Here is a 24,855-nt window from a genome sequence, read left to right as displayed (position 1 = left end):
TTGCCTGTAGACTTGCCAATGCGGCCCTTGCCACCTCGAGAGAAGCGGTCCGCCTGTTGTGCAGCCGACGCCGTACCATGAAGCCTGCTCCAACCACCAACACAACTCCGATCATCACATAAAATGCTGTGTAGTGATGGATATCGTGATAGGAAAGTTGATTTGGTAACTTTTCACTTGCTTTAAGTATGCGGAGTTGTTTCTTGATTTCGTCGAACTCCTCGTTACTCGAGAGTAGTGTATTGTTTTGTATCAGTGGTGTCGAGATGCCTGCGTTTATGATATGATTAATTGGTTCTATCTCAGGTAGCTTTAACGATGGTTTTATGTTTAAAGTGCTAAAAGCTTCATTGCGTGAGTAAACGGTAAAACTTTCAGTTTTAATTAGACAGTCGTGTTCGACTCCCAATATGCCTGCTTTTATTATCTGCCCCGGCGACACATTATCGCCGCATAGAACTCTTATTTCACACTGACTACAGCAGAAAAATGCGTAATTGTTTATTTTGCTAAGAGCTGTCCATTGGTTCGAACAAGTCGTAATGCTGATCTTGCATTTGCTTGAGTCTGGTTCTAGTTCACAAAATTTTTCATTATTCTTGAGATGATAAATTGGCTTCTCTATATGACATAGATAATTGTCCACATTGTCACTTAGACATACCTGAACGTCGGATATGGACATTGGTAAATACGAGTCCTTCTTTAAATTGATTGCAACATGTTCAGCAATCGGAGTTAATGTAGCCATCCTTGAATTACCTACAGATTGAGGTATTGGGATAATTTTCATGATGGAAAATGTATCTCTAGACACCAGAGGTACTTTCAATTCGAAGATTAAAAACTCTTCAGTCATTCTTGCTTTGACTGTCAATAAATGATAAATGTTTTAAAGTTGATTTGTAAGTTATTGATCGGTAACGTAAGATCTTTTGAAAGATGACTCGATATTGTATTCAGCGTGTTCTTCAGTTGTTCTGGTGACAATAAATGAATATTGAGTCTTCCGTGGTAAACATCTGTTACGGTATCTAATAAACTTGTTTGGATTGTTTTTAGCTGTCTGAGAACATTGCTTGTAGCGATTGCTCCCGTACTGAAATCGTTCATGATTCGATTTCTCTCTGATTCGTTCAATAAAACGTTTTCTATTCTATCTATCTTGATTGATAATGTATTAAGCATCTTGTGTTGCTTATTAATTGCTTGCCCGTTTCTTTTCAAAATGTTGTATTCTGCTTCAATTACCGTTGTTTGTTGTTTCAACAGCGAGATTAAATGATCTTCATTGTCACGTATGGATTGAATATCTTGTTTATATTGTTCTGCGAATCTCTCATCAAGTACACCGAATAAATTGTTTGCAAGATACCCTACACCGTTGATAAGGCCTCGCTTGCGGCGGCGCAGGTCTCGTGCGCGGCGCGTGCCGGTATGCTGACTCAGCAGCAGGTGGTTATAGTACTCGAGTTCTGAGAATTCATGCTTTAGTTGAACTTGAATTACGTCACAATGTGATGTTTCTTTAAACTTATTGCATAGCTGTTCTAAGTAGCCGAGGTATTTACTGCATGCTTCGGTACCTTGCCAAAGTGAATTCATGTCATAGTATGTGACTATCTTCCATTCATCTCTGATTAGTTGCATGTTTGCAATTTTGTCCAAATAAAAACCTTGATTGTCTTTTAATTGTGTTACATTGTATGAACCGTATGCTGTGGTCAAAATGCTCATGAGAGACAAGAGTAACATTACCAGCGAAAAAGCTGTAGTTTACTCTTTTGATTTGATATGGCTTGCCATCCTTTACTTCCTTGGAACGCAACTCTTGTTTGTTGATTCTATCGTTCACAGGAGAATAGACAGTTTGATAATAGGCCTCTTGATCAGCCCATTCTTTGTTTTCAATGTGACCACCCTGATGTGGCCATCGGCCCCGGGATGCAGCTGGACGACTCGACCAACTGCCCATTTCCCAGGAGGTAAGTTTGCATCGTTAATTGTGACGATGTCATTTAGTTGAATGTCTGGTTGAGAATGTCTCCACTTGCTTCTTGCTGACAGCTGTGTGAGATATTCTGCATGCCAACGTTTCCAAATATCTTGTACTATTTTTTGAGTTAAATGCCATCTTGTCCGCATATCAGTTTCTGTTTCTAATATAGTCATATCTTGATTTAGATTGATAAAGCTTGACGGAGAGAGGAAATCTAGATCGTTGGGATCTTCAGTAAGAGGACACAATGGCCTTGAGTTAAGTACTGCTTCTAACTGGGCCAGAACTGTGCTGAACTCTTCAAAAGTGAGCTTTTGCTCTCCAACGACTCTTCTTAAATGATATTTTAAACTTTTAACTGCAGCCTCCCACAGCCCTCCTGCTGTGGGCCATGAGGGTGCGTTAAAATGCCATTCAATCTCCAGGCTAGTAATTTCTTTGATGAAATCTTGATCAAATGTTTTTTGTATTTGTTCCAATTCTTCCTGTAAAATTTTGTTAGCACCAACAAAGTTTGTACCATTGTCGCTATACAAGTGTTTCGGCGAGCCTTTTCTTCCAGCCATTCGTCGCAATGCAGCTAGGAATGCTGATGATGTGAGGTCCGAGACTAAATCTAGATGAACAAGCTTGGTTGCCATACAGACAAATACCACTACGTAGCCCTTTGTAGTCTTAATTCCTCGGCCCTTGTTGGCCTTTATGAGCACGTGTCCGGTAAAATCGACGCCTGTATGTTCAAAAGGCTTTGCAATGTTACATCTCTGCGTAGGTAAATCACCCATCAACTGTGTCATCTTGCTTGGATTGTGTTTACGACAGGTAACGCAGGTACGTATACGTTTTTTGACGGCTCGATTACCGCCTATGATCCAATAATTCTTGCGAATGAATGCTGATGTCACCCGTGCTCCTCCATGGAAGGTAAGTTCATGTGCTTGATCTATAATTAAGTTTGTTAAATGTCCTTCGTGAGCTATGATAATCGGATGCATCATGTCTGGATTGATATTGGCCTTGCTTAGTCTTCCTTTGACTCTGAGAAGTCCCTCGTTGTCAAGGAATGGATTTAATTGCAATAACTTGTTTTTTGCTGATAGCGGCTTATTTTCTTTTAAATAATGTACTTCCTGAGCAAATTTCTCTGCTGTACATGTAATATTATTTTATGCTTAGCATTTTTTAATTCATGTAATGTTAAATAAGTTTGCATGCGATTTTTCTTGTATCTCGCTTGCTTGATAAATCTTAATATCCATGCTAAAACTCTTGTTAGTTTAGCGAGTGTACTATATCTTACTAATAATTCATCCAAAATATTATCGCTTTCTTGCTGCGATATGTGATTAAGAAGTTTCTTGGCTTTTCGTGCTTCTTCGTCTGTGGTAAACACTGCTTGCTCAGTTTCATGGTCAGGGTCGTATTTTCGGAGCCACGACGGTCCTTCCCACCACAGCGAATGATTTTCCAATTGATCGATACTCAATCCGCGGCTTGCACAGTCCGCTGGATTTTCTGCTGACTTGACGTAACGCCAGCAATCTATCGGTATTATGCTTGATATTTGTCGCACCCTGTTGGCGACAAAGGCTTCCAACGTCCTGGCTCTTTTTGTAACCAGGCTAGGACTACCATTGAGTCTGTCCAAGTATATATCTTGATATTATGACTGATAAAGCATTGTTTAATTTTAGCCAACAATTTTGACAATAATAAAGCACCACTCAACTCTAATTTTGGTAATGATATTGATTTGTTTACTGGAGCTAATCTTGCTTTTCCTGCCACCAAAGAAATCTTTGTTACTCCGTTGTTTTCAGTCTTGCAATAAACAACGCATGCGTAGGCTTTATTAGACGAATCGCAGAATCCATGTAATTCTAGCGTGTTGTTTTCTCCTGTACCCAGCCAACGCTCCAACTTGAATTGATTGATTTTGTGCATGTCATCTTTAATGTTTAGCCATTCTTTGCTAATTTGATCGGGTAACTTGTCATCCCATTGACTACTTGACATCCAAACTTGCTGAAATAGTAGTTTTAGCTTTGTTGATAACGGTGACAGCCAACCAAGAGGGTCAAACAACTTTGATATGTCTGATAACATGGATCTTTTAGTTGGTGTTTTGTTTGATGGTTCCATTTTTGATTGAAATGTAAATAAGTCTTGTTTTGAATTCCAACGTAATCCCAATGTTTTTGATGTCTCCATTTCCTTAAAATCGAAATTTTCTTGCTCTCTATTCGCACTGATTGCATCGTCTTGTAAGACTGATACGTTGGACGACCACTTTCTTAAATTAAACCCCTGATTTTAGCAATGTGATTAAATCTTGCTTTAGTTTTACTGCTAACTCGACAGAATGCGACCCATGAAGGACGTCATCCATGTAGAATGACTGCTCCAAGGCCTTGATTGCAACACTGTCGAAATTTTGTCTCTCATCTTCAGCCAGTTGTTTTAAAGTCATCATAGCTAAAATGGTGCGGCCTTGGTGCCGTATGTAACCGTGCATAGTTGGTATACCTGATGACGCATGTCAGTAGTATCCCTCCATATGATTTTTTGGAATTTTTGATCCTGTTCATTTAGCCAAATAAAACGGAACATTTTTTCGATATCTGCCGTAAAAGCAACGCGATATTGTCTCCACCTTAATAGTAAAGATTGGAGATCTTGCTGTAGATTTGGGCCTTTTAACATGACGTCATTTAAGCTAGTTCCTGTTGTTGTTTTTGATGAAGCGTTGAAAACTACGCGAAGTGCTGTCGTAGTGGAATCGTTTCGCAATACACAATGGTGCGGTAAATAATAATCCGGTTGCATGTTACCGGACGCCGGTATCATATGTCCTAACGTTTTATATTCTTGAATAAATAATTTATATTGTTCTGCGAATCTCTCATCAAGTACACCGAATAAATTGTTTGCAAGATACCCTACACCGTTGATAAGGCCTCGCTTGCGGCGGCGCAGGTCTCGTGCGCGGCGCGTGCCGGTATGCTGACTCAGCAGCAGGTGGTTATAGTACTCGAGTTCTGAGAATTCATGCTTTAGTTGAACTTGAATTACGTCACAATGTGATGTTTCTTTAAACTTATTGCATAGCTGTTCTAAGTAGCCGAGGTATTTACTGCATGCTTCGGTACCTTGCCAAAGTGAATTCATGTCATAGTATGTGACTATCTTCCATTCATCTCTGATTAGTTGCATGTTTGCAATTTTGTCCAAATAAAAACCTTGATTGTCTTTTAATTGTGTTACATTGTATGAACCGTATGCTGTGGTCAAAATGCAAATCCGGCTCGAAGGACCATAAATATGTATGATCCCTTGCTGGACCCTACAATACTTTAGATGATGGTGGAAAGGAATAAAAGATTGTTAAGTACTGAACACTACTGTATTAACCGAAACGTACTAAAGGTAAAGATGAGCTTAATGGACTATGAGTGAATGAAATGAGTGACGCAGCCCTTGTTGGCTGTAACGAGAACGCTTGACCAACTTGGTAGCTCAACGCGAACTGAACATATATTATGAATTAAAATGTAAGTGGCGTAAAATGCTGATGTGCGGAATGTGCGGTTGCACCGTACAAAAATATCACTATGGAGAACTAGTGTACAAATTAACATTATTGAGAAATATAATATTTTATCTTCTGCATTACTATTTTTGCGCACGTTGCGCTTCCTTTTATTACTTGTTTATTATCACTTAGTTTATTGAGCTATTATATGACCTATAGATACAATAGTATTATCCGTCTTCTAAGTTTGATTTCGTTATATAATGTGTATTTAAGCCTCCTAGCGCAGTCGGGTAATGATTGAAATACTTAACTTAAAATTACTGGGTACTTGTAAGAAAATATATGTATTCGCTTCTTTGAGATTCACACTGCGAGACAACAGACAGTGACAAAATATATAAGTGTAATTTATGTTTTTGTTATTAAATCGTCCTACTTTCACACTGAGATTACCTATATTGGCTAAGCCTGGACATATTACACAGTTATGATTGAAATTGTTTTGCTTTGAAAATTTTATACACCACAAGTCATAAGTGATGGCTTATTCTAAGGTTTTTGTATCTTTTGCTAGCATATTACAGTTATTAAGTCACTAAGGCAGAGCGAATGCTAAGTGTAGTTCTCGCCAAACTTTTTGTCGGCATGGAACATTGCATGCTTCCCTGCGCAGATAGCATGTGGCAGGAGTGCGTGAAGGATGGGCAATATGCGCGTACTTGTGCTCCGAATTTAGCTGTAGACCGCCTTCGAGTTTTGCGAGGATTACACATGCGTATCTAGGAGAACACGTCAAGCCTGCCGGTAATGAGCGCGGAGACAACGGCGCCGGCCGGCAGTCGCTGCTGAGACGCCGTGGCGGCCGGTAGCTCCAGAAGCACGTTCGACCCGCACGCGCTTAGAAGACGACTGCTACACTGTTAACGGGATAGATATCATTAGTCAAGCTTTCAATAAGTTGCCTCCTCCGGTTGTATTTTATCCGCGGGCTTAGGTAATGGCGTCTTGACTCGTAAGTGTACAATATTATTATTCATAAGCTGACAGTAGTGAGTACATAAGTAAGGAATGTAGATACAAAGTAGTACATAAGGGCTTTTATGTACCAGGGCCGCGGTAATTCTTTCGGACAATCCCGCAGCCTAGCAGTGAAACCCCTCTGACTTAATATTTCTCCAGAGCTGTTAGAAACGTACCTGACTGCCCAGCATGGTGGCGACGGGCATGTCCCTGTCCTGCGCCGGGTCGAGCTCGGCGCGCGCGTACTCGGGGCGCGGGTCGAGCTGCGCGGCACGTACAGAGCAACGTACCTGACTGCCCAGCATGGTGGCGACGGGCATGTCCCTGTCCTGCGCCGGGTCGAGCTCGGCGCGCGCGTACTGGGCGCGGGTCGAGCTGCGCGGCACGTACAGAGCAACGTACCTGACTGCCCAGCATGGTGGCGACGGGCATGTCCCTGTCCTGCGCCGGGTCGAGCTCGGCGCGCGCGTACTCGGGGCGCGGGTCGAGCTGCGCGGCACGTACAGAGCAACGTACCTGACTGCCCAGCATGGTGGCGACGGGCATGTCCCTGTCCTGCGCCGGGTCGAGCTCGGCGCGCGCGTACTGGGCGCGGGTCGAGCTGCGCGGCACGTACAGAGCAACGTACCTGACTGCCCAGCATGGTGGCGACGGGCATGTCCCTGTCCTGCGCCGGGTCGAGCTCGGCGCGCGCGTACTCGGGGCGCGGGTCGAGCTGCGCGGCACGTACAGAGCAACGTACCTGACTGCCCAGCATGGTGGCGACGGGCATGTCCCTGTCCTGCGCCGGGTCGAGCTCGGCGCGCGCGTACTCGGGCGCGGGTCGAGCTGCGCGGCACGTACAGAGCAACGTACCTGACTGCCCAGCATGGTGGCGACGGGCATGTCCCTGTCCTGCGCCGGGTCGAGCTCGGCGCGCGCGTACTCGGGGCGCGGGTCGAGCTGCGCGGCGTGCGCGAGGCGCACGCGCAGGCGCGCCCACGCGCCGCGCGACCCGCACGACACGCGCAGCGCGCGGATCACGAACAGAAGTGCGCACACGTATGCTGACACTGGGTTACCTGGACATATAAAAAAAATTATCTGTTATAGTCCTCCCAAAGATGGAAAATGGAGGTAGACCATGAAAGCGCTTGCGAGAATGTTTAGGTACTTTCCTCACTGACTGACCGCAGCACGCTTCTAATAGAAAAAGATGGAAGACTATTGGGGAGTCCATTGCTCAGCAGTTCGATTCGTGGTCACAAGAGATTATGCGAGTCATCGCGCAAAACCAATTCTAAGTATCAGCGTACAGCAGGCAAGGGAGGCGGGAAGAGGTAGGACCCGTGTGATCGGAATTAAATTTCAGAACGACATCGAGTTATATGAAAACTGTACAAGCAATCTAAAGTAAATCGAAACAAATAATCTTAATAATTAAAAGTCACGTACCAGGCAACGCGAAGATGTATTTCTTCCTGCCTTCGAACTCGCACGTGGCGAACGTGCACGGCTTGCCCGGCTTCATGCGCACGCGCCCGAAGTGGAGAGTAGCGTTGAAATCCTGCGATGAACACACCACGCTATACAGGATTGCTTTTAAACTCGTGCGCACAATATTGTACACGATTCATATATTTTTGTGACACATAAAAAAGTACATAAAAAGTTATCATTCACGTATTTATTAAGTACTAGGCACCGGTGACCGTAAATTATTATATCAGAAAAAAAACACCCGAATCGCTGACCTCCTTTTGGAGAAGTCAGTTAAAAATGCCTTAAGTTACACACTGGAAAAAATACTTCAATATACTTACCAAAGTACCCATACCTATACCTAGTCATCTATACTAAGTAATAATATAAATCTAAAAAGTTTGTTTGTTTGTTTGCTTGAACGCGCTAATCTCAGGAACTATTGGTCCGATTTGAAAAATTATTTCAGTCTTAGATAGCCCATTTATCGAGGAAGGCTATAAGTAGGCTACTTTTTATTCGGACCACGGAATGCGGGTGAAACCGCTGGCAGAAGCTAGTAAGACATATTTTTTTATATATTTCCTCTTCCCATACCTTGAGCAGCACAGGTTTGAGTAGATCCTTCTCGCCCATGGAGACGCCGCCAGTGCAGACCAGCACGTCGGCCAGCTTGAGCGCGGCCGCGATGCCCGCCACGATCTCCGGCGGCGTGTCGCGCGCTATGCCGCAGTCTATGCTGTCGTAGCCGTGCTCTCTGTGCAAACATATATCTATATTAAGTAACATAATAAAGAGGTCCATAATAAAGGGCACCATGTAAATCACTGGTATTCAGCCGCATCCGGTTAGACTGGAAGCCGAACATAGTTGGGAAAAGGCACGGGAGATGATGATGAGTACATAATAAAAAGGGAAAAATATTTCGTTTGTTCGTTAAGGGTCGGTTACTGTTGACAACAACCTATAGTTATTTCGTGTCATAAGAGTTTGATTTGTGGGTTCAAGGAAGGAAGTAGACTTTTTTATCCGGGTGTGCGCAGTAGGCCCAAATGATGCGGGAGGAAGCTAGTTTTTCTTAGGCATATTAACTCATCACCAGAAGCGTGTGTAGTGCTTAAAATAGATTGATAACATACCTAAAACGAATACTTGGCACCTAATCTATTACACCAAAACTTTTGTGTACAGTTCATGAATCGTATCGTATCATAGAAACACTAAATAAGACCTGAAAGTAAGTAAGAAAAATATGGGCATCGTTTACTTACCTGAGTAATACCCTAAGCATGGTCCTATTGGAGTCACGGATGTGCGCCGGTTTTAACTTCACATCTGAAGGCTCTTGTAGCTCGTTACCCGTCGAAAGTAGCGCCACCTACACACAATTTATAATGAAGCTCTGTACAATTTTTGAATATTTCACCACATTTGGCTTTTCACATTTACCTACCTTATGGGTTGGATAACCATGTTTTGGAATTTACTTAAAAATAAATATTGCATAACAACACTTGCAACATATACCTAATTTTTCTTACTCTTATGCTTAAAAAGAGTGTACGGGACTCTCTTCTTTGTCTGAGATTCGGTTTATATTAGACGATGGGCACATAAAATGACGGTATACATACCTTGGGAGGCGCTCGAACTGTCACGTTTTGATATCCAGCTCCCGCAAGTATTCCGATTTTAGCTGAGTCTAATATATGTCCTGAAATTATTATTAGCTTTTAAAATAAGTGTGAAGCTGTGCAGCTGGCTGATCCCCTTAGTGACAGTGAGAACAGCCGCCGTGGCCGATAATCGCTGTCGACGCCATTACATACAAATCTTTATCTATTATAGCATAGGAAACAAACCTTTATCAACAAGCACGGTTCCCATAGGTATATCGAAGCCCACATTCCTGACGTCCTGCTGAGGTTCAGGCGCCTTCAGGATTTCCACTTCGTGCTCCGTCATTCCATCTTCGGAAGCTGATATGAGTCTTGTGTCCTCAACCTGGTAAAGGGAATGTATTCAATTAATAAGAAAGGGGTTTTTAATATTTCATTTCATGGCCCTACTATCGTATCGGAGTAATTTTAAAATTTATTAAGAACGACAGTGTTACTCTTGTTTTTAACCTATAAATATAAATCTCTATAAATCTGTCCTATATGAAAAACACGATATAAATCTTTATTCTCTGATTAGATCTTTGGCTCCAATCTTGGGAAAGTATTATGACCGTGGAATTAAAGTAGTTCCCTCAATAAAGTAAATTATAAATAGGTAGGTACTTTTAATTGCCTTTATTGTAGACAAACATATGTGTGTTTACTGTTAAAAGAGTGATAGTGATGAAGTCTTTAATAGGCATGACAACATTCTCAGTCTGGTCACTTACACTTGGCGAGATTTATTAAGACGAGCGCCAAAATGTACATTAATATACCTTCTGTTTATAACTAATAAGTAGGCATGTATGACTTTTCTATTGCAGATGTTATTGTTTGATAACATCTGCAATAGAAAAGTCATAAATCATTTTCCTATCAATGCAAATCATAATCAAAATGACTTGAAGCATTTTTGGACGCATTATAAACAAACGTGATTGATGCGATCGTCGATCAGTTATTAAATAAATATTATACACATTGTATTTTATGTCCTCTTAATTACACACTTGTATACTAGTTAATACAAGGCTAGAACTAGTCTTATGTTATTTACTTATGTGCTAATATGCTGGATGGCCGTGTTCGTTTGTCTAGTGATAGCAAGTGCAACTATAGTGTACGAAGTGTCGGGTTCCATGCCCTTTCAGATCAGCAATATATATAATTATATTTTTCTCTAGTGCATTTAAAAAGATCAAATAAGTGGTATTAGAGCGAAAGCTCTAAATGTCAAGTCTAAGGGTCATAAAGTTCCTTCCTATTAGGAACCCCTAAGGGGTCTTTTAAAAACACGTTTATTCACCTGTACAACGCAATCAGCCCCCGCAGGCAACGCAGCGCCGGTGTTAACTCTAGCGCACTCACCCGCGCAGAGCGGCGCGGTGGGAGCGTCGCCCGCAGTCACCGCGATGCGCACCTTGCGGGGACCCGCGCCGTCTATGCTGAGGCACGCGTAGCCTGAACAATATTATTAAGAAATTAGTAATGACAAACTGATGAGAACAGTATTATGATATATATAATGTACAATAAATATTAAGTCGAATTGAGAGCTCCTTCTTTTTGGGAGGTCAGATAAAAATAGAGTATTTAAAAAACACTTTGGACCATCTTTCGTATTGGAATATCTTTATTTAGCAAGATGAATTTTATTTTATGCGCGATATGTATTTTTTCTGAGGTATTATCTGAAGGTTTCTATTTTTTTATATTTTCTTCAAATCTTCTATTTTAAAATTCTGTTTCAATTTCAATTAATTATTGTAAGTTGACTATCATTATTACAATAAATTTATCAACATTCTGACAACTAATCACCAGCATATTTACTCAGGTGTGTACCTGCCACTTCCAAAAAATGTTGATAACAAAAAACTGTCACCAAGTTGCATATTAATTAGAGTTTCAAGGTGAAATAGTTTCATGAAAACATGTTTTATATAGTTGTTATGTACAATATACTAGCGGAACAAATTGCTGAAATAACTATGCAATTGCTGGAATGGGCAATAATAGGTAATATCATGTTTCGTCATTGATTTAAAACTTGTTACAACAAGAATAGTTCAGTATATAAATTAAATGCAAATAGTGCATAAACTTAACAATGATAGTTTAAAATAGTGAGTGTAATTATTGGAAGTACCTATGTACATATGATTTGTACCAATCTATAAATAGCAAGCAATTTTTGTATAAAAATAGTTTATCAGTTGCAGACAGTAAGATTATAATCAAAGTAATTACAGATTAATTACATGCTTTATTACACCATATTGTTCTATATTTAGCTTAGTTTACTATCAGAGTAATCACATTGGATTAACATGTGATTCAATCAGACAGACAGACATCTTATTTAATCTTATCATATCATATTATAGAATTTACTTTTCAACGTCTGGCCATGGTATTTAAATGCGGAAAATAAATAATACATACCGTCTTTAACTGACGCAGGAAAAGGTGGCATAGGCTCTTTAGCATGTAGTGCCTGAGCAACCACTCTGCCGAGTCCTTCTTCAATCGTCACAATTTCTAATCTCTCCGTCCATTCTGACATCACATCATCAACTGTCTTCCAGGCTTCTGCCATTTCTATCATGGGGAACGGAGACTCCCTGGGTCTTAGAGCTACTTTACTGATGTCCACATTACTGCTGTGCATGCAAGTGTGATTAAACTGCATGGAGTTGTGAATGTAGCTCACCTCGGCTACCTCATTGTGGATCAGAGATATAGCATGTGGGAGGATAGGCTTTACTACTTCAAAACATTCTGTGACAGCCTTTTTGCTGCCTGGGAAGTTGACTATGAGCGTTTTGTCTCTGATACCAGCAACGGCACGGGAAAGCTGGGCCATTGGGGTCTTCTTTAAGCTAGCCAGTGTAATGGCGGTTGTGATACCCGGCACTTCTCTCTGTATGATTGCTTTAGTCGCTTCTGGAGTAACGTCTCTAGGTGTCAATCCTGTTCCTCCGGTAGTTAATACCAAGTCTAAGTTGGTTTCACAGAAATATTTGAGTTCCCGTTCAATGATTTCCTTTTCATCAGGAATGATGATTGTATGGAGGTTGGCTTCAGGGAATAGTTCTCTGACAAAGTCAGCGAGAGCCGGCCCCGAGGTGTCTTTAGTGTTGTCCTTGAAGCAAGTATCACTGATGGTGATAACTGCTACTGCTTTCACCATCTTGAAGACCTATTTAATAAATTGTTAATTATTTGGATGCAGAAGTTACGTAAGTCTGCAGAATTCCAGTAAAAAATAAATCGATAACTTTCGAATATGCATAATTATCATACATAGTTCAGTAGTATGAAGTTTCATATAAGTAAAAAAAAAATAAGTAACTCAATAAAAATCTGTTTACCTTCAGTTATCCGGCAATCACTGTAGTTGTTTAAGTTTTAACTGATACGCTGGTGAATGAACCCGTTTAAGACCTTTATTACATCACACTGATAAGTGATGCAGTATTAAAAACACATTAAAAATAACAACAGGTTCAACACCGGCTCTAATCAAACACAAACTAAAAAAAGAGTTTTTTATCTGTGTATGTGTCAAGCGTTTGACATTGACAGATCAGCAAGGTAGGCAACTGTACGGCACTAACAAATACGTTCAGTAATTTTAGCCCATTTTTAGCCGAACTAGACGGCAACAACGATTACCTCGTTTGTAATTTCGTATCGTATCGGAATACGAAGCTTATAACAAAAGAATGAAATACGTCATCTATGAAAATAAGAATTGTTTAATAAATCAACATACCTAACACATGATATCCAAACTAAAAATAAAGGCTTACAAAAATATACTTAATTAACCAATCATTAAGGCACAATAAGATAATAAATACTTTCACGTTACATCATAATGTTACATGCATTTTATATTTATTACATAATTTGTTCACGATATGTTTATCTAGATGGACGATAGTGCAGGTTTGTATGAGCTTCTGTAGTGGCGCGTATCGACGCAAAGCCATAGAGTTGCCCACTATAAGGAGTTTGTGCTTCGCTCGGGTCACACTGACGGCGAGACGGCGCTGATCGTTTAATACCTCACCTTCCTGTAAAATGAAAATTATGTTCAGGAATATGAAACATTAATTTTTCATCCTAGCTGTTTAGCCCACATCCCATGCATGAATAAAACAAACAATCGGATAAGCTTAGAACCAAGTTCACAGACAGCATAAACTTCAATTTTTCTTAATAACTATGAATTTGGTTTTAGGAAAAAACAGACATTTATGTTCTCTGTGAAAATGGGCCTTAAACCGCTAAAGAAAGTTATTCAAATAAACCTTTATCGCAATTTATGACTGGGAGAGTATAACAAAAAAACTTTTATCACAAGTATTAGTTGATTTGGGTAGATTTCTTACCTTAACTTTCTTATCATCACTTTTACTATCCAGTCGTTTAGTGCAAGAATATATGATGACGGACTTGTCCCTGCCTTGAAACTGGTCTACCGTGCTGACTTCCACCGAGTGGTGGGAGAGAGAACGACGCAGAAGGGACACTTGGTCTCTATAGGGAGCTATCACTCCTATGTCTGAAGGTTTCACGTTGCCCTGGAAAGAAATAACGTAATTTATTATATCGGAAATTTTATTCTACCATTCATATTATAAATCCAAAGTTGGTATGTATGGTTGTTTGTTCATCTTTCCCAAAAAAACTGCAAGAAGGATTTTGATGAAACTTGACAATAAAATATATAGCTTACATAACATAGACTACTATTTATCTGGGTGCGGGGAATAGTTCCCTAAGGAAACGGGTGGTTAACAAACGTAATAAATAGTTTGACTGACCTTTTTCAAAGCCTCTACCAAGGCAATGACAACGCAAGCTTCAATGGGATTTGCGCAAGAGTTCTTAGTGTCTGGAACACCTTGGCCCACATCAACAGCCTCCACATCTAAGAACAATGCTGCATGCTGCTGTTCAGGACTACACGCCGTCGATAGCCACGGTGAGTCTGATAGTTCGGGGATTTTCTGAAAGAGGAAATGGAACACTGATCATAGTTTGCGCAATTTTGCGCAATATTATGCAAGATGCGCAAACATCTCAGAAACAAATAGGCATCAGTTAAGGCATATATTAAAAGATATTGGAAGGACTAAAAAAAGGTTGTCCTTTAGCTTCGAGAATAAAAGATTTGAAAACTGGTGCAACCCAAATGAATATCTGAGATCGACAATCCACTTTGGGCTTTCAGCAAGCCTAGTGGTTTTATTTATATGAATTCTCATTCCTTCTCTGTATGAAAGGAGGCCCTGCTTGGGACAAGTGGTTTAAGGTTTAAGATACAAAGGTCGTCTATGTATGTGTACTGAAATGAAGAATGAACAAAACTTAAAAATGTGATAGTATTCAGCTAATACGAGCTACAAGTAGTCATTTAACGTAATACCCACCAACACATCGATACTCAAGCATGCTTGCGCGATGTTCTCGTTGGCACACTTGAGCCTGTTGTCATAGGCCACGCGGTTGGCAATGTCGGCCAGCGCTTGGTTCATGCGGTACTGCAGTTGTAAGGTAGACGTCGCTTCTTCGCACATCAGTCTGTGGAATAGACTTTCCTCCATGCCTAGGCGTCTAGAAAGGGAAATAATGTAGGTTTTTAGAATCTATAGTAGTATAATAATGAGGAAACGTTTCCTTTTTTTTTAACAAAGAAGGCTCTAAAATTACTGATCCGATTAGAAAATTTATTTCACAGTTCCAAAGGGCCGCGTATTAATATGCGGGTAACAGCACTTTATCTATAATTTTCTAATGTGGATACGTTAACTTACTCTTCCCAACATTCATTAAATGATAGTAGATAATGAAAGATGATGATAACCTACCTTGCCGCCCGACTCCTGACCACGGGCGGTAGCTGGTCAGGGTCTCCCACTAGGACAAATCTCTTCGCCGCGAATAAGGGCCGTAACACCGTACATTGCAACACCTGAAATGAAAAAAAAAAGAAATTCCTGAACTTCACAATTTTTTTTATTGATCAAATGAGGTTTTGTTTCTTTACACCATTAGGATAATATACATAAAATTATGATTAGGTATCTATGTACCTGTGTAGCCTCGTCAACGATGCAAAGGTCGAAAGTAGTTTTGGTGAGCATCGCGTGAGCTGCTCCTAAGCACGTCACTCCTACTACATCCTGGAAATAATTAAAATTCATTATTATGTACTAAAACTGAAATAGTGGCTCTTAGAAAGTGTAGAATCTATACTTATTTTCTCAAGCTGAAGGGTTTTTTTGTTTCCTTGATTGAACGCGCTAATCTAAGGAACTACTGGGCGATTAAAAAATGGTCTTAATGATAACTCATTTATTGGGTAAGGCTGAATTTATAACGCTTTGTCAGTAGTTACCACGGGATGTCGGTAAGATCCCTGGCGGAAGCTAACATTAAAACATCGTAAATAAAAATTGATTGTAATTACCATAGAATCATACAAGGCGGCAAGTTTTTCAGGAGTATCGCAGTCAGCGGTGAGAGCTTGCTCGCTTCGCTTCTGTAGCGCGGCGGCCACGCGACTTGACGAGCCCAGGCGCATTACACGCAGTGATTCTGGTAACCTGGCATACAAATATAACATTATATATCTTGAACATAAACAACTCAAAATCATGAATTCAAACTTGGCTGTAAAATAGAACTTTTTGAAATTAAATGTCAAAATATTTATATAAAATACTGTTTCGTAGTGAACCACTTTATTTACATTTTTTGCTAGGAAGAAGTGGCTACTTAGTAATACGCATGTCTGTCAGTGGATTTGAAAAAATATAAAGCCAAAAAAAACAAAAAGGAGAGATACCCCATTTTTAGTGTAGTAAAGTATTATTTTGGACATTTGGATATCTGGCAAATTATTCATAATCTTCAATGGTATAAATAAATGAAATATTTGACCTGCTAAGCACAGTATCGACGGCGGAGTGCGTGTGCGCGGTGACGAGTACGCGCTGCTTCAGCGCGACTAGCATCTGTATGAGGACGCTTATCGTCTGCGTCTTACCTGAGAGAGGACATACATTACATCAGATCTAGAAGATAAGCTGCTAAGGGATGATGACGTAAATTTAACTTTAAGGGTGTTACCTCCCCACTCAGAGACATTTAATGGTAACTTAAGCCATTCTTTAGTGAAGGATTTGTATGACATTCCATCACTAAGGAGCGACTTAAGTAATCATTGAATGTCTCTGAGTGGGGAGGTTATATTACAATTAAAACAAATTAAATTATAACAAACTATATAATTAAGTTCGTAGCACAAGTACCTACAGTTCTAGTACTGAGCACACACAAGTAAACGCAGCAAGTGCCATGCATGTTGTACTCTGATAAAAGACTTTAACTTTGAAGGTTCTAAAACTGGAACTGATTTGAAAAATTATTTTATTATTGTGAAGCTAGACTTTCCCCGAGTAACATAGGCTATATTTTATCCGGGTACGACTGGAAACTGGGTCCGGCAAAGAGTGGGATGGGGGTTAAACAGCGGGAAACAGCTAGATCGTCGATTAAAAAACCCTTAACCAAGTCCAAAATTGGAGTTACCAGTGCCAGGCAAGCCCCGCATGAGCGCGTAGTCCCTGGCAGCGACACACTTGAGCACTGCCCGCTGCTGCTGCACGTTCAGGCTCCGCATCAGCCGAGTGCCCAGTCTGCCCACTTCTCGTGGGAGTTTACCCTCAAAAGTGGGAGATTCCTTGTCTATTATTAACCTGGAAATGGAATAAATGATGTCATTTTTATAGGTATATCCTTAAATATGGTGTAATAAAAATAAAAACATGTAGAGCCGAAAGGGGATTGAATTGTCATATGACAATTAGGAGGTTACAGAGGAGGTCCTAAATGCACTGTCGAAGTGGCAGATAACGACCAAAGGCCGCATACAAAAATCTTCTACAAATTATCCCATGGGAGGGAATGACGGATGCGTTTCTTTCTACTTACTTCCGAAGTCTGTCCGCTCGTTCGCTATCCTCCATCAGAACGCCTAAATTGGTCAGATTCTGTACAGTGGTTGCGTACGATTCGTATGTATCTATGTGATATACTGTGTCTTTGTGCAAACGACTACTTACATCCCTGAAACCAAAATAAAAAAAAAATTATATACATCCAAAAGTCGGCCATATTTTATCCAAAAAGTGTAGAAACTAAATTAATCATCATACCTCTCTAAAAATATATGTATCTCCTTAGAATTGGATACAGTTACAACTCCTGCGGCTATCCAGGGACGGTTCTCTATGCTGACTATAGAAAATTCTCCTTCTTGTGGGCCTTTATTGGACTTCACCTCGTTAACACCTAAAAAAAAGTTTGAAGGAGCTGGTCACTTATTCCAGCCTTTTTACATAAACGGCTTTTTGTGATTCGCAGAAAAATTTGACCGAATAGTAATTATCAGTAGTTTCTTACCTCTATCGTCAGTCTTGCGATGAAAGATATGCAGATATCTGTCTTCTAAATAGGTTACTGCTATCAATTTCAGGTTACCAGCGCATGTACCGCGCTTTACTCTGCAATGTTTCAAATATCATTACAGTTTTCGTGGTAGCTTTGCTTGTCTGAAGTTAGCGACAAATGACTTCATGCAAGTCAAAATGTATAAACAAAACACTACTGTGCATGCACAAGGTATTAAATGGCTAACTTCGGCAAGCAAAACTCTAGTACCGAAAGAGAAATCTACTGTCTACAAATATAATAAAAAGAAAACACTTAGTTTTTTTTACTCATCCAAATAATAGGAAGCTACACTATGCCGGATAACATAGAGTATATTTTACTGTAAGAAGTTCTCCCGCGGGTTAAACCACAGAAAACAGCTATGTAGTGAAGTAACAAATATATCCTCACCTCTTTTCAACACTATCAGTCCATAACGCGTGTAAGGGAGACGCCACCATCTGCCCAGTTTCTTCCATCTTGAGTAAGGCGGTCCAGTGAAGAAAGTATTGTATATGCTTGGGTGTCAAGTGGCCTAAAGCTTCTGTACGTAGTTTAGTTAGGGGATGAGACTCAGATACGCTTGGGCCGTCTGTATGCCTGTCATATGCGAAAAAGGTTACATGATGTATCAATGTTTTTTTTTTAAGATAAGACATGTACCTAAGACTTAATTATTAAATTCAATAGTAAGAATTAAAATATATACAGCCTTACTTATAAACGTGAATTAAATTATAATTAATACTTAAGGACTATTTAAAGAAATTCTTACTTATAAACGTTGCTGATTAGTTAAAATGTTGCTTAGAAGGTGACTAGAGATTTTTATAAGTAAGGCTGTTAATATTTCCTTTACGAGTAGGAGTTTTAATTAGGCCCTTAGGGGGATGAGACTTAATACGAATAATCACATCTGAATTGAGAAGATTCTACTTTTTTGAAATCGGAAAAATAAAGATGGGTTTACTTTGTAAAGGATGAAATAATTTGCAAAATAGATACATACAAAAGGCACGTTCAAAAGAGATTTTGATGATCTTACCATAAATGCAAAGAGCATAGAGTGAGGTAGGGACACTTGGAGCAGGCGTTGTGATGGTCCACCGGCTCCGGCAGCTTCTGTTGTAGCATTATTGACGCCTCTTCTATGTCTACCAGACTCTCTAAACAAATTAAATCTTCCGTTAGCAAAATGTGTGATTTTCTCTTCAAGAAAGAAATTGAGAGGTTTTATAAGACTAAAAGTTCAGAAGATATATCATGATAGGTATCAGTTAAAAGATCATTACTTCGAAACTTCAACCTCTCCCAAATATGGTCTTAAAAGAGAGACCTGGCAAAATAATGTCTAAAAATTATCAAAAGTGTCTGAACATTAATACATACAAGAAAACTGGCCAACATACCTGGGTCAACGCTCTGAGGGGACGGCGTAAGGTACTGAACTAATTGATTACGGAGCATCACCAAGTCGCGGCGTTCTGGGTACCCACAGCTCACCTCACGTAACTCAACACCATCCCTGAACGTGAGAGTGACATATTATTAGAGCTCGTCTTAGCTGAAATGTCGCTCCCAACTACCATAGTGCCACTGCTGGGTGATATTGGAAGACTATTGTGGATAATCAGAAGGGAAGCTATCCAAATGAGATACAAATATGGGAGGCATTATATGTATGTATAAACAAGCAAAAATAGAACTTCCAATCCCAAATGTAATATTTTTTTAAACCCAACTGACTGAAGGAAAAGGTACCATATGATTGAGGGACCTGTTTCAATACTAGATCTAAATTGTCTATGTACCTATAAATATATTGGTATACGACCCTAACATACATGCAGAAATATTATTCATGTAGTATTTTAACTAACTTCAAATACAGCAGTAAGCCTCTTTGCGCCGCCTGCGTGGGGTCCTCACAGTTCTGCAGGTTTAGCATCATGCCGTATAGAACCAGTTGACCGCGGTGCTCCGCCGACATTGATGCCTTGCCACTCTTCAGTTCTAGAGGAACTACGGCCCGTTGACGACCTATAAAATAAATAAGGGTCCTAGAGATTTTAAAGTAAAAAGACCTTTAAAAGTTTTTATTTCATATATACCTAATACAGAAATAAAAAAAGGTAGTTGCATGGTTCCAAACACTCTTTTTCAGGTACCTATTATGTTACAAAGGCAGTTTTTTTTTGCAATTAGTAAAGCGCGAGTTTCTGTGCAACATGGATTCAAGTGGTGAGGAATTTTTCTTACCATTTCTTTCATGAATGGTGACTTGAACCGTTGCATCGATTTTCCCCTTAAGTCCCAATTTTGGACAACACAGATTCTCCTCAATGTCTAATATTTTATCAATATGTCCAGACCAGTTCTTTTTATCTTTTTTGACGTGCTGAAAAAAGTAAATACATATATTAACAACCATCTGACCAAGCTCTAAATTTTTTTAAAGGATTATAAATATACAAAAATCATTACTGCAACTGTAGGTGGTTTTTCAGCAACATAAGTGTTAATAAAGTCGGCTAAAGGCGGTATATATTTGTATATATTATTCCTTGCTTCCTCCTCACTCAAGCCGGCGTCATAGAGTCTTTCCACCGCCTCCTTTATAATGACGTCGGTTATAGAACGCAGTTGCTCTATAGATGTTATCTTCTCAGTGAGAGCTTTTTGGACTAGTTCGTGTATTAGTATTCCTGTTGTCATCTGAAATCAAAACTAATATGTACTTCAACTATCGAGGAAAAAACTGTTGAATTGAGAACCTCCTCCTTTTTTTGGAAGTTGGTTAAAAATACTGATGAACAGTCATTATTATAGTTTTTTTTTTATAAAACTTGTGTAAAATTCTGAAATCACTTATCCTGCTACTGAAAAAACTTTTTAGATTTCAAAAAGCTTCTTTTAGGTTTCTTACCGCCATATTAGCAGAGTCCAACCCTCTCCAACGTTCCTGCAGCACAGCCTTACGCTTGCAGAACACGCCGGCCACAACACTAGTGCTGGACACCAAGTGGTCTGGGCGCAACACTAGCAGGCCTGATGTGTTCGTTACACTATATAACAAAGTTAGTGTCACTTACCGCCATATTAGCAGAGTCCAACCCTCTCCATCGCTCCTGCAGCACAGCCTTACGCTTGCAGAACACGCCGGCCACAACACTAGTGCTGGACACCAAGTGGTCTGGGCGCAACACTAGCAGCCCTGATGTGTTTGTTACACTATATAACAAAGTTAGTGTCACTTACCGCCATATTAGCAGAGTCCAGCCCTCTCCATCGCTCCTGCAGCACAGCCTTACGCTTGCAGAACACGCCGGCCACAACACTAGTGCTGGACACCAAGTGGTCTGGGCGCAACACTAGCAGCCCTGATGTGTTTGTTACACTATATAACAAAGTTAGTGTCACTTACCGCCATATTAGCAGAGTCCAGCCCTCTCCATCGCTCCTGCAGCACAGCCTTACGCTTGCAGAACACGCCGGCCACAACACTAGTGCTGGACACCAAGTGGTCTGGGCGCAACACTAGCAGGCCTGATGTGTTCGTTACACTATATAACAAAGTTAGTGTCACTTACCGCCATATTAGCAGAGTCCAACCCTCTCCATCGCTCCTGCAGCACAGCCTTACGCTTGCAGAACACGCCGGCCACAACACTAGTGCTGGACACCAAGTGGTCTGGGCGCAACACTAGCAGCCCTGATGTGTTTGTTACACTATATAACAAAGTTAGTGTCACTTACCGCCATATTAGCAGAGTCCAGCCCTCTCCACCGCTCCTGCAGCACAGCCTTACGCTTGCAGAACACGCCGGCCACAACACTAGTGCTGGACACCAAGTGGTCTGGGCGCAACACTAGCAGCCCTGACAGTTTGTCATGCTATAGGAACCACTTAGTGTCACTCACCGCCATATTAGCAGAGTCCAGTAATCTCCATCGCTCCTGCAGCACAGCCTTACGCTTACAGAACACGCCGGCCACAACACTAGTGCTGGACACCAAGTGGTCTGGGCGCAACACTAGCAGCCCTGATGTGTTTGTTACACTATAGTACCCACTTAGTGTCACTTACCGCCATATTAGCAGAGTCCAGTCCTCTCCATCGCTCCTGCAGCACAGCCTTACGCTTGCAGAACACGCCGGCCACAACACTAGTGCTGGACACCAAGTGGTCTGGGCGCAGCACTAGCAGGCCTGATGTGTTTGTTACACTATAGTACCCACTGAGTGTCACTTACCGCCATATTAGCAGAGTCCAGCCCTCTCCACCGCTCCTGCAGCACAGCCTTACGCTTGCAGAACACGCCGGCCACAACACTAGTGCTGGACACTAGATGGTCTGGGCGCAACACTAGCAGGCCTGATGAGTTTGTTATGCTGTAGGAACCACTGGAGTCTCGTGATGCCAGTATACTGACAGTATCTCCTGGTATTAGGGGGGTGTCACACCTGAAATTGTTTAATTAAATTCTTATTATTTTGATGTGTAAAACTTGGAAGTATTTTTCAATAAGAGGTACATAGCTTGATGAAGAGTGTACAACACACTCTGTATGAATGTGTATGGATGGAGAGGGGGACGGAGACAGATGAAAATATGATTGGAATGTCTGATAGATGGCATAAGAAGGGAGTGAATGTTAGTATAACAAGGGACACAGAGGAATGGAACCGGTAAACATAAAATAAATTGGGGTTGCAGTATGAAGATGCTAATACACACAGTTATTTTTTTTGTCATTATTACTCAATGGGCCAGAGAACAAACTATGTAATCCTTACCATATCCCTTCAACAAAACACGTTGCTTTCTTGTCTTCACTATTTTTGAGCCTCAATTCTGTTCTTGAAGTATTTGTTGTAACTTTAAGTATTTCACAGCGCTGAATTGTATTGAGATCTAGGTCTTCAACACAATCCTGTGGAATATTAAAGCCAATTTTATTGCTTTATTCAAAATACATATACTTTACTTTTGCCATTGATTTGAACATTTCTGAAATGCTTTGAATAGACAACAGCATTCAAAGCTACTGCAATCTGTCAAATTTCTTTAGTTGATTTTCAACTTTATCTCTAAAGAATAAGATTAAATGTTGATCATCTTGGAGTGTTGTCTGTACTTCAAATATAATCTACAGGCTGTTGTAATGAGTCATGATAACATTTTGCTTTATGAATCACAAGCTTGTATTTTTTACTACTTTTACTGTTATTTAGTAAATGATAAAAAATAAGTAATATTACCTCTTCAATATCATCCACTCCCCAATCATCAACAAAGTCATCACAAATATCTTCTGTACTGAAATCCAGGTCTTTTACAATAGGTTCACCAGACAACACATTGGTTGGTGAACTGAATAACTCTGTAAAGCAAGAGATGATGTATGCAATGGAAAGTATTAAACCAAATGGCAATAGAAAAAGACTGTCTATTGAACACCATATTGTTTGCATTTACTGAGTTATATTTTAATAGCAGTAAATAGCAACTGTCAACATTTTGTTTTTTATTGTTCTGTAATCTATTTATTAATTTATATCACCATTTATGTACACAGTGAATTTATGAAAGAAGTAGAGATAGCATAAAATAGTACAAAGGTACTGCTTCGATAAATATACAAAAACAGTGAATATTCAAAATAGTAGATAACATCTAGTTATACATACATACCTTGTAGAGGGCTTTTCTTAAGAGTTTTAGTAGGACTAATATTACTTTTGCACTGTGACTGTTTTATTGGAGTCACAGATCCTAATATAATGTTCTCTTCTGAGTTATCACCATTTTTAACACATGATTCATTACACAAACTGATGATATCTTCAAGTTCTTTTTGATTATCTTCAATAATGGGATGTGTTTTTTTGTTATTTACATTAAGATTATCTATATTTTCATTATTTCTTTTGTTATCTACTAAGTCAATCATAATGATCTTCTTTGGAGAAATTCTTTTATCAGATATGTTTTCTTTGTTTGGTGACTTGTTCATCTGATTATTATTTTTAGTTGGTGAACAGTTATGTCTGTTAGTTTCAGTCTTAATTTTCTTCGGTGTGTGTTTATTATCGTCATGATTTGAAATACCGTTGGTGGATGACCCATTTACATCAGTATCATCTTTAGAGCTGGGAGACGGCGCCTTTCTTTTAACCCGTTTGTTTTCAATGTTATCTTCTTGTTTCTCAGGTTTAGCTGGCTTCAGACTGCCACTGTTGGCAGCATTTTTAAGAAAATCTGTTATAGATTTTTGGGTTTTAGAAGGACCAGCCGTCTGAAAAGTTTAAAATAATGTGTTAAGTATAAAACAGTTTGTGATTTCGTTTTCATCAGTTTAAATGCGTCTTACCTTTTTTAAACTTAAAGCTCTAGGCATGTTGTAAGCGTAATTAAATTAATACTACGAAAAATACTTTAGAACGTTTCCAAATAAAGAGAAAACAAAATAAAAGCAAATAAATACATAAGCTTTGCCTGCTCCCGCGCTATTTTGACATGTTTACAAATGACATAAATGCTAACAGGTGATTTTGACATTACCACTAGAGGTGCTAAATTTTCTGGAAAAAACTCGATTTTGCGTCGGGGGTTAAAAACCACAGAAGTTACGGTTTTTCCTGCCAAGCATGTCCGACAACTT

At 39.9% G+C, this 24,855-nt stretch overlaps 3 protein-coding genes across 4 annotated transcripts; all 3 read right to left on the bottom strand.

Moving 5' to 3' along the window:
- Positions 1 to 1,851: 1,851 nt before the first annotated feature.
- On the bottom strand, positions 1,852 to 2,796 carry LOC135118464 (uncharacterized). The gene has a single exon (XM_064040597.1). It carries the CDS (start codon positions 2,794 to 2,796, stop codon positions 1,852 to 1,854), a length of 945 nt encoding a protein of 314 aa, XP_063896667.1.
- Positions 2,797 to 5,612: 2,816 nt separating this feature from the next.
- LOC110370791 (gephyrin) lies at positions 5,613 to 13,231 on the bottom strand. 2 transcript variants are annotated; one of them, XM_064040349.1, is made up of 10 exons: positions 13,054 to 13,231; positions 12,125 to 12,881; positions 10,986 to 11,140; positions 9,878 to 10,019; positions 9,650 to 9,729; positions 9,287 to 9,393; positions 8,613 to 8,772; positions 7,989 to 8,100; positions 7,410 to 7,615; positions 5,613 to 6,451 (listed from the first exon to the last, which is right to left on the bottom strand). In XM_064040349.1, exons 2-10 carry the CDS (start codon positions 12,870 to 12,872, stop codon positions 6,314 to 6,316), a joined length of 1,848 nt encoding a protein of 615 aa, XP_063896419.1. In that variant the 5' UTR covers positions 12,873 to 12,881; positions 13,054 to 13,231; the 3' UTR covers positions 5,613 to 6,313. The 2 variants fall into 2 exon arrangements, with proteins under 2 accessions (XP_063896419.1, XP_063896418.1); XM_064040348.1 differs by having other exon boundaries at positions 6,312 to 6,451; positions 6,731 to 7,615.
- A 251-nt stretch (positions 13,232 to 13,482) lies between these two features.
- On the bottom strand, positions 13,483 to 24,727 carry Dna2 (DNA replication helicase/nuclease 2). Its single transcript, XM_064040504.1, has 23 exons — positions 24,565 to 24,727; positions 23,886 to 24,489; positions 23,453 to 23,574; positions 22,988 to 23,124; positions 22,444 to 22,654; positions 20,675 to 20,905; positions 20,450 to 20,588; positions 20,071 to 20,230; positions 19,600 to 19,715; positions 19,236 to 19,356; positions 18,602 to 18,790; positions 18,161 to 18,261; positions 17,914 to 18,049; positions 17,690 to 17,824; positions 17,288 to 17,454; positions 16,637 to 16,742; positions 16,164 to 16,299; positions 15,787 to 15,876; positions 15,562 to 15,665; positions 15,124 to 15,307; positions 14,515 to 14,700; positions 14,080 to 14,271; positions 13,483 to 13,761 (listed from the first exon to the last, which is right to left on the bottom strand). Exons 1-23 carry the CDS (start codon positions 24,589 to 24,591, stop codon positions 13,558 to 13,560), a joined length of 3,798 nt encoding a protein of 1,265 aa, XP_063896574.1. The 5' UTR covers positions 24,592 to 24,727; the 3' UTR covers positions 13,483 to 13,557.
- Between the last annotated feature and the right edge of the window lie 128 nt (positions 24,728 to 24,855).

This window comes from Helicoverpa armigera, chromosome 22 (genome assembly GCF_030705265.1).
Source record: "Helicoverpa armigera isolate CAAS_96S chromosome 22, ASM3070526v1, whole genome shotgun sequence".
Classification (NCBI taxonomy): Eukaryota; Metazoa; Arthropoda; class Insecta; order Lepidoptera; family Noctuidae; genus Helicoverpa; species Helicoverpa armigera.
Note: the sequence above shows the minus strand (reverse complement) of the source record. Positions and strands in the feature narration are given on the sequence as shown.